Source organism: Chelonus insularis, unplaced genomic scaffold (genome assembly GCF_013357705.1).
Source record: "Chelonus insularis isolate UGA/USDA-ARS -01 unplaced genomic scaffold, ASM1335770v1 contig_408_pilon, whole genome shotgun sequence".
Taxonomy (NCBI): domain Eukaryota; kingdom Metazoa; phylum Arthropoda; class Insecta; order Hymenoptera; family Braconidae; genus Chelonus; species Chelonus insularis.
In genome coordinates, this window is record NW_023276565.1 from 59,820 (window position 1) to 76,886 (window position 17,067).

General features: G+C 32.1%; 5 protein-coding genes across 6 annotated transcripts; 1 reads left to right on the top strand and 4 right to left on the bottom strand.

The window, feature by feature from the left end:
* Positions 1-63: 63 nt before the first annotated feature.
* LOC118069357 (uncharacterized) lies at positions 64-7,521 on the bottom strand. Its single transcript, XM_035087414.1, has 9 exons — positions 7,506-7,521; positions 6,952-7,350; positions 5,541-5,774; positions 4,339-5,025; positions 3,151-3,395; positions 2,711-2,747; positions 1,989-2,647; positions 982-1,018; positions 64-918 (listed from the first exon to the last, which is right to left on the bottom strand). The coding sequence occupies exons 1-9, from the start codon at positions 7,519-7,521 to the stop codon at positions 131-133; spliced, it is 3,102 nt and encodes a 1,033-aa protein (XP_034943305.1). The 3' UTR covers positions 64-130.
* Positions 3,034-3,572, bottom strand: LOC118069429 (uncharacterized). The gene is made up of 2 exons (XM_035087544.1): positions 3,475-3,572; positions 3,034-3,395 (listed from the first exon to the last, which is right to left on the bottom strand). Exons 1-2 carry the CDS (start codon positions 3,488-3,490, stop codon positions 3,139-3,141), a joined length of 273 nt encoding a protein of 90 aa, XP_034943435.1. The 5' UTR covers positions 3,491-3,572; the 3' UTR covers positions 3,034-3,138.
* Positions 7,522-8,648: 1,127 nt separating the features above from the next.
* On the bottom strand, positions 8,649-11,684 carry LOC118069428 (mucin-2-like). 2 transcript variants are annotated; one of them, XM_035087542.1, is made up of 4 exons: positions 11,548-11,684; positions 10,916-11,471; positions 10,688-10,783; positions 8,649-10,555 (listed from the first exon to the last, which is right to left on the bottom strand). In XM_035087542.1, exons 1-4 carry the CDS (start codon positions 11,552-11,554, stop codon positions 8,770-8,772), a joined length of 2,445 nt encoding a protein of 814 aa, XP_034943433.1. In that variant the 5' UTR covers positions 11,555-11,684; the 3' UTR covers positions 8,649-8,769. The 2 variants fall into 2 exon arrangements, with proteins under 2 accessions (XP_034943433.1, XP_034943432.1); XM_035087541.1 differs by having other exon boundaries at positions 10,688-11,471.
* A 937-nt stretch (positions 11,685-12,621) lies between these two features.
* Bin1 (histone deacetylase complex subunit SAP18) lies at positions 12,622-13,779 on the top strand. Its single transcript, XM_035087423.1, has 2 exons — positions 12,622-12,759; positions 13,054-13,779. The coding sequence occupies exons 1-2, from the start codon at positions 12,688-12,690 to the stop codon at positions 13,447-13,449; spliced, it is 468 nt and encodes a 155-aa protein (XP_034943314.1). The 5' UTR covers positions 12,622-12,687; the 3' UTR covers positions 13,450-13,779.
* A 142-nt stretch (positions 13,780-13,921) lies between these two features.
* Positions 13,922-17,039, bottom strand: cos (kinesin-like protein costa). Its single transcript, XM_035087570.1, has 2 exons — positions 16,897-17,039; positions 13,922-16,818 (listed from the first exon to the last, which is right to left on the bottom strand). The coding sequence occupies exon 2, from the start codon at positions 16,754-16,756 to the stop codon at positions 14,285-14,287; it is 2,472 nt and encodes an 823-aa protein (XP_034943461.1). The 5' UTR covers positions 16,757-16,818; positions 16,897-17,039; the 3' UTR covers positions 13,922-14,284.
* Positions 17,040-17,067: the final 28 nt, after the last annotated feature.

Sequence of the window (17,067 nt, forward strand, 5' to 3'; positions counted from 1 at the left end):
ATTTAAAAAATAGAATAATTTGTGATATATTAACTCTAAAAAAAAAATGTGACTAATAAAACATAAGTAATAAAATTTCGTTTATTTGAGAATAGATGAATCATACACATTTGTTATAACAATAATTTTATTACGGACAACCTCCGTAAGGATAACCACACACTTGGTCTTCCTCAATGTAGACTAGATCATCAGGACATTGAAAAACAATAGGTGTTCCCCAATTGCATTTACAAAACTTGTGAGGATCCTCATGAGGTAAATGATCCGTATGATCAGGAGAATTACACAATGGGCACTCTCCTATGCATCCTTTAGAATCAGTTGGCGGTGGTTTAGTTACAGGTGGCTTAGTTGGAGGTGGTCTAGTTGGAGGAGGTCTAGTTGGAGGAGGTCTAGTTGGAGGAGGTCTAGTTGGAGGTGGTCTAGTTGGAGGTGGTCTAGTTGGAGGAGGTCTAGTTGGTGGTGGCCTTGTTGGTGGTGGTCGAGTTGTAATTTCTGGACGACAATCAGAATACTCCCATTCGACACAAGTCTGACGGTCTGAAGAAAAGTAGAATCCTGCTCGGCAATCTTTAACTTTTACTTGTGAATTTTTACACTCGCAGTATTTCGAACAGTATTTATGTCCAATCAGAATATCATAATTTGGACATTCGCTTACGCAACCCAGTGCAACACTTTTGCCTTGACATCTTGCTTCTGCTGGATGAGTGCATATTTCTAGTTCTGGAGACCAATGTTGATCAGGTTCACATGGCAGTATTTCAGGTTGACCAGCAACACATACGCAGTATTTATTGCAATCATTGTGAGGTAAATAGTTGATGATACCATTCTCTGTTTCTTGGGGACATTTTCCAATACACTCATCAACTCCTTCAACCCCAAAACATCTTGTAATCACCGCAAATATGACTGGAAAACGTATTATTCAATTCAATTAATTCTATTTTATGATTTTCGTATATTCTTACTTACCTAGAAAAGTCAGCATTCTCAAGGTATATGTATCACACTCGATCAATCAATTCTGACTTCATGCGAAAAAGTTGGCTGATTTTTATACCCGTCATTAATCTGTAAACTCTCTTTTCATTATCGATAATACAACAAACCACACTTAAGATTTCTTCTCGATAATTAAAGTTATTATCTCTAGCAAAATCGATAAAAAAAAATTTGCCGAACTTAATAAGATATATATAAAAAACATTGTATTCATTTTTCACGCGCAAATAATGCTTAAAGATATCAGGGTATTAATTAGAAGTGTATTTTTTTATCAATTATCGAGCCAACTATCTCGGATATTCGATTTTTATAAACTTCATAAAATACATTTGTATAAAATAAATTACTTTAGTCATTGAATACTCTATCCAACTTCAAATAATAACCTTTTTTTGCTATTGGATGAGCATACTTCTTATCATCTTATTCCCATAAGTTCATAAGGGTGGTATATTGGAGTAAACAATAGTAGGATTTGATAATAATTTAATTTGATAAGTAATAATCAGCGTTGGAATACTATATTATATTTATCAGATATCAGTTCTCCTTATTTGAAAGTGGAGAATAATAGAGGAATCATGCATTAATAAAATAAACGCTAATGTTAACTTTTTGTTAATGCACATACTTAAAATGGATAGAACTGACATTGTAACTAAGTGAGTTTAATTAATTTTCTTTCAGTTCTGACTTTGTGATACTCGAAAACATGATGGTTAGTAACATAATTTGGTAGATGATGAAGATATAGAAGCTGTATGGCTGATGGCAAAAGTTTATTAAAGAAATACTTTATGTAATTAAGTTTGGTTTATTTAACATCAAAATAATCAAATACATTGATTACATGAATAACAATTGTATTATTTCAATTTATAAAGCAACGTACATAGATAAATTCTTGTTTAATAGGAGAATTAAGCTTGATTATGATTAAATCTAGGATGTATTCACTCATTTAGCTGGTTCTAAGGACATCCTCCGTAAGGATAACCACAAACTTGTTCTTTCTCCATGTAGACTAGATTATCAGGACATTGAAAAACAATAGGTTTTCCCCAATTGCATTTACAGAACTTGTGTTCATCAGTATGAGGTAGATGATCCGTATGATCAGGAGAATTACACAATGGGCATTTTCCTATACATCCTAAAGCATCAGCTTTTGGTGGTTCAGGTGAAGGATCAGATGGCGGTTGAGCTACGTTTTCTGGACGACAATCAGAATACTCCCATTTGACACAATTCTGAAGGTGTGAAGAATAGTAGAATCCCGGTCGGCAATCTTTAACTTTTACTTGTGAATTTTTACACTCGCAATATTTCGAACAGACACTGTGACCAATCAAAACATCATAATTTGGACATTCGCTTACGCAACCCAGTGCAACACTTTTGCCTTGACATCTTGCTTCTACTGGATGAGTGCATATTTCTAGTTCTGGAGACCAATGTTGATCAGGTTCACATGGCAGTATTTCAGGTTGACCAGCAACACATACGCAATATTTGTTGCAATCATTGTGAGGTAAATAGTTGATGATACCATTCTCTGTTTCTTGGGGACATTTTCCAATACACTCATCAACTCCTTCAACCCCAAAACATCTTGTAATCACCGCAAATATGACTGGAAAACGTATTATTCAATTCAATTAATTCTATTTTATGATTTTCGTATATTCTTACTTACCTAGAAAAGTCAGCATTTTCAAGGTATACGTATTGTACTTGATTAATCAATTCTGACTTCATGCGAAAAAGTTGGCTGATTTTTATACCTGTAATTAATCTATAAACTCTCATCACATGATCGATAATGCTGAAAATCACACTCAAGATTTTTTCTTGATAATTGAAGTTTTATCTTTAGTAACATCAATAAAAAATTTGCCAAACTTAGATTGATAATATGTATGAAAAACATTGTATTCATCCTTCATCCGCAAATAATACTAGAAGATATCTAAGTATTCATAAAAAGTGTATTTTTTATCGACTATCGAGTCAACGATCTTTAATATTCAATTTTTATTGATTTTATCAAAAAACATTTGTATTATATAAATAACTTTAGACTTAAGTAAGTAATATTGAAAAACCTCGTTGGGTTATGAATAATTATCTGCTTGCTGATGCCGGACAGTGGGATTCTTTCGGTGGCACACAAGTTCCTTCGTCTATGCTGAAGTACCAATCATTTCTGCATCCATATACTATTGGACTACCTGCCTCACATTTGCAATATTTTGCACACATAGTACTTGCAAGAAGAACTATCTGATTGGGAGTGTCAGTTTTTGGACACGTTCCAATACAAGATTTGACATCTGATGATGGAGCTGCTGAGCAACATACTGCAATGACTGCAATGATTCCTAAATCAAAAAATACACCATCAAGAATAAATGTTTATACTACATTTCATTTGATAATTATATTAGTTGGTGTACTTACCTAGTAATTTAATCATGTTGAATTGCAGTTTATTCGTAAGGTTTGACGAATCAAGTCTAATTAGCTGCTACCAACATCACTCCTTTTTTATATGCATCGATTGTCCTGATATCTTTATCAATACCAAGTGCAATCAAAAATTCCTCAAAAATTGCAATCGCATGAGCAATTTTTTTATGTAATCTTCTTTAACATTCAATGTTATCAATACTTCATCGACTTCAAATTATGAAGTTTATTTATGCTTATGAATATACATATTCCCTAACTTTCATCTTCAAGAGTTCGTTGGGCTTCATGTTGAAGGAAATCATTGTAGGAATTGATAATAATTTGAATTAATCAGCAATAATCACTGTTTGAATATTACATTATATTTATTTGCATCATGTATCAGTTCTCTTTCTTCAAAAATTGAGAATAACAGGGTTAGCATGCATCATTATTTGTTTATTACACTACGTATATAAAACATAATATTAGTAATTATCTAAAAAATATTTGCCTGTCCCATAGGTACATAACACATTAAAGTATTTGCGATAGCTTAAATGATAGAGCACCTAATGCACAAACTTGGGGGATATCAGGTTCAAGTCTTGCTTGCAAGAAATTGCTGTTTACCAGAGCCTGTGGTTTATAGCAAACGATTTATTAATAAAACAGTGTACATAATAAAGTCTTGTTTATTTAACATCAAAATAATTATATACATTGATAGAATGAACAATAATTGTATTATTTAAAGTCATGAAAAGCGTACATAGATAGATTCTTGTTTGATAGAAGAATTAAAATTAATTATGAATCTAGGATTCAATCACTCACTTAAATGATTCTAATGACATTTTACTTCAGGATAACCACAAACTTGCTCTTCTTTAATGTAGACTAGACCATCAGGGCATTGAAAAACAAAAGTTTTTTTCCAATTGCATTTACAAAACTTCTGTGGATCTTCATGAGGTAAATGATCAGTATGATCAGGAGAATTACACTCTGGGCACTCTCCTATGCATCCTTTAGGATCAGTTGGTGGTTCAGTTGGAGGTCTAGTCGGTGGTTCGATGGGAGGTGCAACTGGAGGTCTAGTTGGCGGTTCAGTTGGCGGTATAGTTGGAGGTTCAGTTGGAAGGGGACAATCAGAATCCTGCCTTTCTACACAGGCTTGAAGCTTTGTAGAAAACAATAATCCCGCTGAACAACTTCGAACAATTACTTGTGATTCCGTACACTCGCAGTATTTCGAACAGAAATGATGTCCAATCAAAATATCATAATTTGGACATTCGCTTACGCAACCCAGTGCAACACTTTTGCCTTGACATCTTGCTTCTACTGGATGAGTGCATATTTCTAGTTCTGGAGACCAATGTTGATCAGGTTCACATGGCAGTACTTCAGGTTGACCAGCAACACATACGCAGTATTTATTGCAATCATTGTGAGGTAAATAGTTGATGATATCATTCTCTGTTTCTTGGGGACATTTTCCAATACACTCATCAACTCCTTCAACCCCAAAACATCTTGTAATCACCGCAAAAATTACTGGAAAACGTATTATTCAATTCAATTAATTCTATTTTATGATTTTCGTATATTCTTACTTACCTAGAAAAGTCAGCATGCTCAAGGTATATGTATCACACTCGATCAATCAATTCTGACTCCACATAACAAGAATTCTAGACTTTTATACCTATTATTAATCTATGAATCCCCATGCTATCAATAGGAAAATAAATCAAACTCATAAATCCTTACTAATTTAGTGATAGTTGTCAACATATAAATTAGAAGTGTGATTTTTTTATCTATTATTGACTCATCTACACTTGATTTCTTTTTCTATTTCTCAAACTCGAGTTATTGGAAGATGTTGATTGTATTGATAGTAAAAAAAAAAACTTCATTGCTTAATTAATTAATTTTCATTTTTATTTAAAAAAATTTCTTATTAATGCTATTGATGTCTATTAGTTTTGCATACATAAAATTAATAATAACTACTGAAAGCTATGAAAAATCATAGCGTGTAGTATACTCTGCGTTGATGTCCTCACAATTAGATTCTTCTCGTGGCACACAAGTTCCTTCGTCTATGCTGAAGTACCAATCATTTCTGCATACATGAACTACTGGATTACCTCCGTCACATTTACAATACAGTGGACAACGACTACTAGCAAGAAGAATTATCTGACCGGGACCATCAGGCAATCGACACTTTCCAAGACAAGAGTTGACATCTGATGATGGAGCTGCTGAGCAACATACCGCAATGACTGCAATGATTCCTAAATCAAAAAAAACACCATCAAGAATAAATGTTTATACTACATTTTATTTGATAATTATATTAGTTGGTGTACTTACCTAGTAATTTAATCATGTTGAATTGAAGTTTATTCGTAAAGTTTGACGAATCAAGTCTGATTAGCTGCCACCAACATCACTCCTTTCTTATATTCATCGGTTGTCATTTAATCTTTGTCCCTTGATAATATCATTCTCATATAAATTGATTATTCTTGTAAATTATATTATCCGTATCAGGTATAAACTACTAATTCGTTATAAATCTACAATACATTGCTAAACCGCTTATGTAACTTTCTGAACGTTATTGCTGATTTTTGCTAAGTTTGAAGATATTTTTGTGATGTAAGTATTAAATTTCTTATCTACATTTCTTTAAAAGATTACTTTCTAAAATCTTTCTTTCGTTTTTATACATATTTTTACATATGTATTTCATTTTTAGTTCGAAATCATTTATTTGATATTAATTAATTGGCAATCGATAGTAGAACTCCTTGAAGATAATCTGATAATAGATGAATCATATTGATTTTGATGGTGTTTTATTAATGTTATCTTACTGCAGAATGTTGAATTACATATAATCTTTGATTTTGGTGTAATATCAACCACAAGTAATTAAATCATAGTTTTTTGATGAAATGATGATAGTGATTTTAAGAATTTATCTAAATGTTGGGTTGGCAAGAAAATAGTGAAACACTTTTATAATTTAAATATTCTAGCATACAGAGTATCATGATGTTACTCTGTCTTCAAGACAAATACAAGTCATTGATGAACATGGTGATGGCATTGGAGATTGAAGTTTGCAGACTATTAGATAAATAATGAAATTAAAAGCTGTTCTAAGTGCTTCACTATTTTCTTGCCAACCCAATAGATGTTGATATTTTATTTATAAAAAAATCAAAACTTTTTTATTTGTTACATTTATTCTCTCATTTTCCAAGTACTTGGATACAAAATATAAGACATAATTTTCAATTAATTAATAATATTGAAAATAAAAAAAAAACCTAGCATCTTGACCAGTTTAAATTTTAAAGTACTTATTATAAATGGTTTGCTCCTATTCATTTTGGGGTATACATGTTCCTTTATTTGAATCAAAGAGATGCCTTTCAAGGCAATTTTTAATAATTGGACGACCATTTTCACATCGACAATACATTTTAGAGTTGGCATGAGCTAGTAACATAATTCCACTGGAGTTTTCATGAATAGTACATTCGCCAATACAATTATCAATGAACATGAAGTCATTTGCTTCTTCTTTTTGTTCAGAGTTCATTGAAGATTCTGGATCGTAACCAGTACACTCAGCGAATGTTGGATCAACACATGTATTCCATTTGGGTGCAAAGTGGAGACCTGGTGGACATGGCATCTCGATTGGTTTCCCATAATTACACACACAATACTTATTACAATTCTTATGAGGTAAAAAAAAGACAGGAGAATCTACAGATGTATGGACTGGACATTTGCCAATGCACTCTGATATGTCAGCAAATACCCAGCTACATGTAGCCATCACCACAAGTATTCCTGCTGATAGATAAAATTGATTGATTTTTAACACATTAAGTACGATGTTTAATTGTTTAAATCAAAAACTGTTAAAGTAATTTTATTTTTAATAAATTTTTACCTTTTGATATTTTTGATAAAAATTTTTTTGAATATTTTATATTGTTACTTACCAAGCAGCTTTATCATTTCTGTAGAAATTGAGTCTCAATTAAACCAATAATCTAGCATTAGAAAAAAATTCTTGTCTTTTTATACACACTATTGATCGTTGAACTTTCGCGATGATATCGATCACACAACTATCTGAGACTCGAATCTATTAAAAACTATCGAGATTCGATAATAAATATTAAGGTATAAATAAGAAATGTAATTTTTTATCTATTATTAATTTGTGTAATGATAGTAGAAGAAAGATTAAGAATAGCTCTTGACTATTTTTAATATTCAATTTTTATTGATTTTATCAAAAAACATTTGTATTATATAAATAACTTTAGACTTAAGTAAGTAATATTGAAAAACCTCGTTGGGTTATGAATAATTATCTGCTTGCTGATGCCGGACAGTGGGATTCTTTCGGTGGCACACAAGTTCCTTCGTCTATGCTGAAGTACCAATCATTTCTGCATCCATATACTATTGGACTACCTGCCTCACATTTGCAATATTTTGCACACATAGTACTTGCAAGAAGAACTATCTGATTGGGAGTGTCAGTTTTTGGACACGTTCCAATACAAGATTTGACATCTGATGATGGAGCTGCTGAGCAACATACTGCAATGACTGCAATGATTCCTAAATCAAAAAATACACCATCAAGAATAAATGTTTATACTACATTTTATTTGATAATTATATTAGTTGGTGTACTTACCTAGTAATTTAATCATGTTGAATTGCAGTTTATTCGTAAGGTTTGCCGAATCAAGTCTAATTAGCTGCTACCAACATCACTCCTTTTTTATATGCATCGATTGTCCTGATATCTTTATCAATACTTTTTGTAAATTTCATTATCAATACCAAGTGCAATCAAAAATTCCTCAAAAATTGCAATCGCATGAGCAATTTTTTTATGTAATCTTCTTTAACATTCGATATTATCAATACTTCATCGACTTCAAATTATATCATCAGACAGATTTTGGATAACCTTTTTTTGCTTGTATATTTTTTTGTATTTAAAAAAAATCTATTTCTTGCTTTAAAGACAGGAATATGATCATTTGAATTTGGTAAAAATGCAATATCTATTTGATGCATACAGTCTATTGAATGAATTAAAATAAATTATTTACGTAGTCATGTTCATGTTTAATCGAATTTATTTGACCTATCTTTTTTTTATGTACACATTTAAAATTTACATAATCATTAATGTTGTTAATTAAACTTTTTTATAATTTGCTAAATTTGCTAGTCATATTTTTAGACACCAGCTGGTCGTTTTTCTCGATCGCATCCAGACATCTCAGCAAAATCACAGGTTTCATCAACTGAATTAAATTCTAAGCCAGGTGGACAATTAAAAACTACAGCCCTACCATTAGTACATTTACAAAATCTACTACAATCTTCATGTTCTAATAATACTGAATACTCCATCGGATCTGATGTTGGACAAGAACCTAAACAGCCATTATTGTCAGAATTTAAAACTGCTCTTTTTGACACTTGAATCACATTATTCTTTTTTGCAGAAAAGTTGAGGTTTAGAGAGCATCCAGCATATTCGGGCCAGTCACAGATGCGAAGATCAGCATTGAATTCTAAGCCTGAAGGACATTGTTTCAGTATTTTCTGGCCTTTACTGCATTGGTAGTAATTAACGCAATTGACTTCATGAGGAATTTTAATACTGGAGATATCGTCAGGGCATTTCGACTCTATAGCTTGTGGTTTCTGAGTCACTTCGGTGGTGGTTGATAGAGTTGATGAAGGAGGTTTTTGAGTAGTCGTTGGAGGAGGTTGAGTAGTCGTCGAAGTAAGTGAAGGTGTAGATGAAGGTAAAGTTGTTAATCTAGGTGTACTAGAACTTGGAGGACTCTTATTATTGGTCGTATTACAACCAGCTTGATTTGGCCAATCACAAACTTGAAGTGTTGGATTGTAGTCTAAGCCATCAGGACACTGCTTTACAATTAATTTTCCGTTTCCACAAACATAAAATTTGCTACAAACACACTCGTGTGGATAAGACTCTCCATTTTTCGAATTATCTGATGGACAAAGACTGGATATACTTGGAGGAGATGTAACTGGTGATAGATTAGGTGGTTGAGTTGTAGGGGATTCAGTTGGTTGAGCTGTTGGAGGTTTAGGTGGTTGAGTTATTGGAGGTATAGGTGGTTGAGTTGTTGGAGGTTTAGTTGGTTCCGTTGTTGGAGGTTTAGGTGGTTGAGTTGTTGGAGGTTTAGTTGGTTCCGTTGTTGGAGGTTTAGGTGGTTGAGTTGTAGGGGATTCAGTTGGTTGAGCTGTTGGAGGTTTAGGTGGTTGAGTTATTGGAGGTATAGGTGGTTGAGTTGTTGGAGGTTTAGGTGGTTGAGTTATTGGAGGTATAGGTGGTTGAGTTGTTGGAGGTTTAGTTGGTTCCGTTGTTGGAGGTTTAGGTGGTTGAGTTGTTGGAGGTTTAGTTGGTTCCGTTGTTGGAGGATCCGTTGATTGAGTTGTTGGCGGTTCAGTTGATGAAACACAATCTGATTCCCAAGGCCATACACAAGTTTGATGGGTAACATCGAAATAAAGGCCTTGTGGACATTTACGAAGAACATATTTGCCAAAAACACATTCGTAGAATAATGAACAATCAGACTCATGAGGATAAAGAACTCCTGCTGTAGCAGGAGAGCATTGAGGAAGTGATGGGAGACGAGTTGTTGTTGTTCCGTTAGATTCAAAATCAGCTGTAGGGATCATTGTAGGTATTGTCGTTAAAGGTGGTGAAGTTGTTTCATTAGATATTGGGAGTTCAGATGTACTTTGTGTGGAAGAAGACAGTTCAGGAATAGTAGAAGACTCTGATGGAACATTTACAGGTGGTTGCGTAGTTTGTGTTGATGTTGTTGAAACTGATGGTTCTGTAGCTGGAGGTAATGTCACAGTCGGAATTATTGTTGTAGCTGCAGATGATGGTTCAGTTGGAGCTTGAGTTGTTATTTCAGTAGGTTCCACTGTTGTAGTTTTTGGGGACGATGATTCAGTTGGAGCTTGAGATGTTGCTTCAGTGGGTTTTATTGTCGTAGCTGCAGATGATGGTTCAGTTGAAGCTTGCGTTGTTGCTTCAGTAGGTTTCGCTGTCGTAGTTGTAGATGTTGCTTCAGTGGGTTTCGTTGTCGTAGTTGTAGATGTTGCTTCAGTGGGTTTCATTGTCGTAGTTGTAGATGTTGCTTCAGTTGGAGCTTGTGATGTTGCTTCAGTGGGTTTCGCTGTCGTAGTTGTAGATGTTGCTTCAGTAGGTTTCATTGTCGTAGTTGTAGATGTTGCTTCAGCTGGAGCTTGAGATGTTGCTTCAGTGGGTTTCGCTGTCGTAGTTGTAGATGTTGCTTCAGTGGGTTTCGTTGTCGTAGTTGTAGATGTTGCTTCAGTTGGTTTCATTGTCGTAGCTGCAGATGATGGTTCAGTTGGAGTTTGAGATGTTACTTCAGTGGGTTTCGCTGTCGTTGAAGTTGTAGGTGATGTTTCAGTTGAAGGCTGAGATGTAATTTCTGTAGGTTTTAGTGTTGTTGTAGTCGGAGATAATGTTATTGGTGACGACCCCGTGATTGCTGCTTCAGTCGTTACTTCTGTCGAATTTTCCTCAGATTCAGTTGTAGTTATTTCTGTAGTTGTCACTTCAGGGACTTCTGTAGTATGTACATGACATCCAGCATTCCAAGGCCAATCACAAACTTCTAATTTCGGATTAAAGTATAATTTATTTCCCCAAGCATCCATAATAGGACATTCCATCAGTATCTTTCTTCCATTAGAACAAGCATAAAATTTTGTACAATCTGTTTCATGAGATAGAAGCACGGTGGTATTCATTGGATCCACTTTTGGACATTCCGTCGGAATTTTGTGATCTTGAGCTGATACACTTATTACTTGATAAAAATTTGCTATCACTACGATAGCGATCACCCAATTTCCTACATTAAACAGACAGACATTAATCACGACTAGAGTTCAATGTGTTGTACTCATATCAAAAACATTTTTACTTACTGATCATGATTGTATATTTTCAATTTCACTGTTTATTGAAGATTCAGTAAATTATAACTATTTATGATTCCTTAACAACATCGATAGAAATAGGAAATAAACTGAATTTGTTTGTTCGATTATGCTCTTTATAAAGATTCGCTACCTTATCATTGCATTTTAAAATAAATAATAGCGTCATTGTCAAAGACAATAATACTTGTCAGTATATATATAATCAACTACTATTCTATTTATTTGTTTATAAATTCTTCGAAATGTCAGCTTTATATTTATCACAATGATATTCTATAAATTTTCCTCCTCTGTCAATGTACTATTAATAAATAATTAAACAAATTCATTATTTTTATCAGCTTTTTGAATTCTCTGAATAATTAAATAATGATCCTTTTAATCACCAATAGAAATTTTTTTATCAACTTAAAAAGAAGTTTCATCGTTACTCATAGAGATTATCTTCAATGCCAAAACGATGCTGCTCATATACAAATTATATGATAGGTGTCTTAAACTGATATTGTATCGCCAATGCAAGGTATTCTAAGAATCATTGATATCAGTTAAGCTTACTTAACACTATTAACTCCTAGCTACGGAAATGATGGTAGTTTTATTTAACAATTATTTTTCATGCTATTCAAGGTATATGAATTTTTTATTTTCAAGAAAACATTTTAAGCCAGTGATGCATCAACAAAATGAAGAACAACAAGCTAAGATTAATGTAAAACGATAAAAATTAAAAGATAAATAAGTAATTCCCAATCGTGTGATTAATTTTTTATATTAAATGTTACTGATAATAATAAATTTTTTCGAATAATTAAAAAATGGCATTGTTTACAAAAATACCAATTACTCAGCTTCTCAAAAATCATATCACATACATTTCTTTGAATCTTTCTCCATATTGCAGTACATATTTTGGAGTTTATGCTTTTATTAATAATGTCTTCTTTATTTTTATTCCTCCCAAAATTTCAATATAAAATTTAATTAAAGATTACATTGTACAAAATATTGAAAATAGTGCAGTTTGTTTCACAAGCTTTCAATTTTTTACCCTTTTCTCTCTTCATCACGTGATCAACAATTTTTTGAGCGCCCACTATAAACATCGAAACATTTAGAAACAACATGGCGTCGACGTTAGAATCAATGGTTGTTGATGAAAAACAATTACCAGATAAACCAGTGGATAGAGAAAAAGTGAGTTATTTTTATAATAAAATAAATAAATAATAAACATTTAAATAATAATATTCAATAATAATTAATTTTTTCCGTTAATTAGTAAACTTTAGCCGGCTTTTCATAAACATAACCTTTCATCAGACATTTTTCAAATTTCTTATTTCTCAAATGAAAACAAAAATATCGTCAAACTTCAAAAATATTTATTTAAATTTGATTAAATCTTTAAAAATAAAAGATTTATTCCGATAGAAATCATAAGAAAATTGATATTATTTAATTAGTTTTTAAAACTTTTTTCTTTTATAGACATGTCCGTTATTACTTCGAGTTTTCTGCAACACTGGTCGTCATCACAATATAATGGACTACAGTCGTGGTAATGTTCCTTCAAATGAACTACAAATTTATACATGGATGGATGCAACTCTTCGAGAAATTACCGGGCTCGTTAAAGAAGTCAATCCTGATGCTCGTAGTAAAGGGACTTATTTTGATTTCTCGTTGGTGACACCGGAACTCCGAAATTCTGGCTATAGAATGCGAGAAATTGGAGTAACTTGTTCAGGACAAAAAGGTGCTGATGACAATAAAACTCTAGCTCAAGCACGATTCACTATTGGAGATTATTTGGATATTTCCATTACTCCACCAAATAGAATGATGCAGCCAGCAGTCAGACGTGGTGGTTTACGCCAATATTAAATATAAAATTATTTTAAAATGACAATAAGTTATTCTTACTTTAGGTATAACTAAAATCTAAACTTATTACAGTGAAATTTTGATTGATGTGAATAATACAATGTCGTGTTTAACAAAACAAGTATTAATTATAACTTCTCAATCATTTTCTTACTTTGACAATCATTTTTGAACTCTTAATTTATTTCATTAATTATGAAATTGCTTTAAAAATGTTATTCACAATATAAAGTTGTATAGAAAGAAACATATTTCACAAATTGTATAAATCAATAGAAGAACAATGTCAATTGACCAAAATACATAAAATAATTACAAATAATTCCTTTATTCAAACTGAGTAAAAATTTATTTACAAAAAAGTATAATAAATAAAATTACAAAATACAATAACTGGAAGAACTTCAATCATAAGTAAATACGATTATTTCAATAATTTAATTTATCGATACATAAATAATTTCATATAAACACTGAGATCTCCAAGTTACTTCGGTAATTTTAATTCATCAAGATATACTAAATAAAAATAATACTATTTTTAATAGAAATTATTTTATTTAGTATACTATTATGAATAAATAGCACTCAAGTGTTTATCTAGACTTCAACATGAATAGAAAAATCATAAATGAGAAAGTAGATTAAGTATAATTATCATTATAACTTATTTTTATTAATCCTGAACATTTGATACTGAATACTGAACCGTTGAACACTGATTTCCATCAAAAATTGATTCTTCAAGCTTTGAATCATGTTTTTATTAATTATTTTTAATCTCCAGTAAATCAAACTGGTGTATTATCAGTAACATATACTTTATACTATGCTCTTATTTTCGTTTATCACAATCCGTTTTTTGAATAATGAGTTTATTCTTTTGTATAGTAACCTTCGTAGTTTTCTTAGGAGGTGGAGCAATTTGTTTAAGTTCTTGATGAGGAATTCTAGGAGGGCTAGTTGTTCTTGCAGCATTTGATCCTCGAAATAGAGTCTCATAGTACTCTAACTTTTTCCTTAATGTTTTATTTTCTTTCTTGAGTTTTCTTTCATTTTCCGAACCTTTATCCAGCTTCTCATGACTTGAACTTCCTGTTTCATTAGCGAAATTTCTAAACATAAATAATTCTTCTTCATATTCCTTTTGAATAACAATTCTTCGTTCGGCTTCCATTTGCATGTGTTTCAAAACATTCGTCAAGGTACGGATATGAGTCTTTTGGTTTTCTACCACTGCTTCTTGAGTTGCTGCTTGTACTTCCAATGTTCTAGAACTTTCTTTAAGATCAATAACTTTTCTAAAGTACGTGTAAAATAGCTGTCTCATTTCTTGCTCTGATAACTTGGATAAATGTTTATCAATAATTATTTTTTCACTACTTTCTCTTGGATTTTTACCTTTTTCATATTTCTGTCGACCACAAATCATCTCATTTTTATGTTCAATCATTGCATCAATCATTTCAATTGTTTCTCCACATTCCAACCGTCTTCTTTCTTCATAATTTGTTAAAGTTTTCTCTTTCTGTAATTTTTCGTCAAGATCGCACTTTTGTTCTACTAGTCGATCTTTGGTGCGTCTTAAATTTTCAATTTCACGTCTCAATGACATCTTACCGTCGCCTTCTAACTTATCAAAAGATAGATAATCAATTTGTGAAATCTTAGAATTCATTAATAGTAAATTATTCTTTTCTTGATCACTTCTAGCTCTAGAATTTGCTCTTTCATCCTCCGACTCTGATCTCATTTCTTGAAGTTTTGATTCAGTAAGATTATATTTTTCTTCTAATTCTTTTATTTTTTTCTGATCTTCAGCTAATTCTGCCTCCAATTGAGTCTTACGTTCTTCTTCTTTTTTCAACTGCTTTTGAAGCTTTTCCATCTGCTTCTTGGAAGCATTCAATGACATTTCTAATTCTAAAACTTTTTTAGAAGAATCTCCAGCAATCTGTCGAATTCTTTCAATATCCATTAACCTTTGCTCATAATGAATTGCAATATTTTTACATAATTCTATTTCTCTTTGATGATTTTTTTCATCAAACGATTGATTTTTACCACTGAAAAATTCTTTTTTGACTTTGAGTCTTTTTCGAAGTTTTTGTTTGGCCCCTCGTAATTCTGAATTTTTAATCATGCTAGCAATAAATTGTTCTTTAATTTTTATAGTCATTTGAAGCTCTTCAATTCTCTTGTGAGCTTCATCCAAATCCGATTCGATCATCTTGACTTGTGTTTGTTTGGCTTCGTTATTCATAGTCAATGTTTTTAAAGTTTTTATTGGTTCAGAAACATCATTGCTCTTTAGAGCATCAACTAAAATATCTGGAGAATTATCCTTTTGACCTCTATTACCATTAAGAACAAGTGCTTGTCTTCCGTCATTTATTTTTTCCTCAGCAACTTCCTCAGAATTATCCTGAACATCTTGAAGTTCAGAAATACGACAAGGTTTAAATCCATTGTTAAATGCTAGAATTTCATTACACATTTCTGAGCCTGGAAGCATTGAATTCCGACGAGTGTTGGCATTTCTTATAGGAATAGGTTTCAAAATTGGTACTGGTTCATTAATGTTGCTTCCTAAGAATTGTCCAGATGATATTACAGGTAGATTCGTTTCCATGAACTCATTGTCAATTTTTTCTATCATTTGATCAGTCTCAAATTTAAATTTCTTCATACACTCATCTAACTTCTCCAAAAAATCTGGGTTTTCTGAACTCACATCACTTTGCTCATCTTCCTCTTCTTCTTCGTCATCATCCTCTTCATCTTCATTATCTTCACTCATTTCACTCTCTGTACTTGTACATGACTCAGAAACATTTCTAAACTCTGGATTAGCTGATTCGTCAGTCTTTTCATCAGTCTCAGTTACCTCTTCAATTCTCTCTAACGATCTTCTATTATTCTCAGTAAAGCCTGTAAGGCTTGCATTTTCATCGTTTGTAATACACTCTTCATATTCCTGCTTCATACATAACCACTGCTCGACTTGATCTTGTTCATTATGAGGAAGAATATTGCTAGCCATTAATTTATTAAACAATCCTTCAGCATTAGATACAAGTTTAGACCACTGAGTAGCAGCAAATTCCAATCTGAATAAATCTGCACTAGAACTTCTCTCACCAGAAGTTGCTGTGGTGATTGTATCATGAGTTTCATCACCAGTTTGCTCACTTTCTTCATCTCTAATATCATTTCTTAATCGATATGATTCTTCAATGTACTGAGTATAACATCTGTGATTATCCAAAACATTTTGAGGATTGATCCAAGACCCATAGTGCATCATTATGATAATGAGAAGGATAAAGATGCTTGAGAAAAGAATAGAACTCAAATTACAGTATTAACCTAAAAACGATAAATTAATCATTTTCCGAGTTCATATTAATTACTCAAGACTTTAAGCAAATTCAAATAATGTCTTACCTCATTTATATAAATTTTGGAACAATTTAAACAATAATAAACCGTGAATTGTTTTGATTTTCGCTTTGAAAAACATTCTTTCACACCACAAACTCGGTCCAGAATCCAAGGATACTATTCTATTTATTGTTACGGCACCATAACCTAGAGTGCGCTTCACGACCTTTCCAA

Coding starts and splice junctions, on each gene's coding strand:
- LOC118069357 (XM_035087414.1), bottom strand. Junction 3,396..4,338: donor TAAAGAAGAGCAAGTTTGTG/GTTATCCTGAAG, acceptor TTTTTGATTTAG/GAATCATTGCAGTCATTGCA. Junction 2,648..2,710: donor GAAAATGCTGACTTTTCTAG/GTAAGTAAGAAT, acceptor TACGTTTTCCAG/TCATATTTGCGGTGATTACA.
- LOC118069428 (XM_035087541.1), bottom strand. Junction 10,556..10,687: donor ATGAAACCCACTGAAGCAAC/ATCTACAACTAC, acceptor CACTGAAGCAAC/ATCTCAAGCTCCAACTGAAT.
- Bin1 (XM_035087423.1), top strand. CDS start 12,688: ATGGCGTCGACGTTAGAATCAATGGTTGTTGATGAAAAACAATTACCA. Junction 12,760..13,053: donor AACCAGTGGATAGAGAAAAA/GTGAGTTATTTT, acceptor TTTCTTTTATAG/ACATGTCCGTTATTACTTCG.
- cos (XM_035087570.1), bottom strand. CDS start 16,756: ATGATGCACTATGGGTCTTGGATCAATCCTCAAAATGTTTTGGATAAT.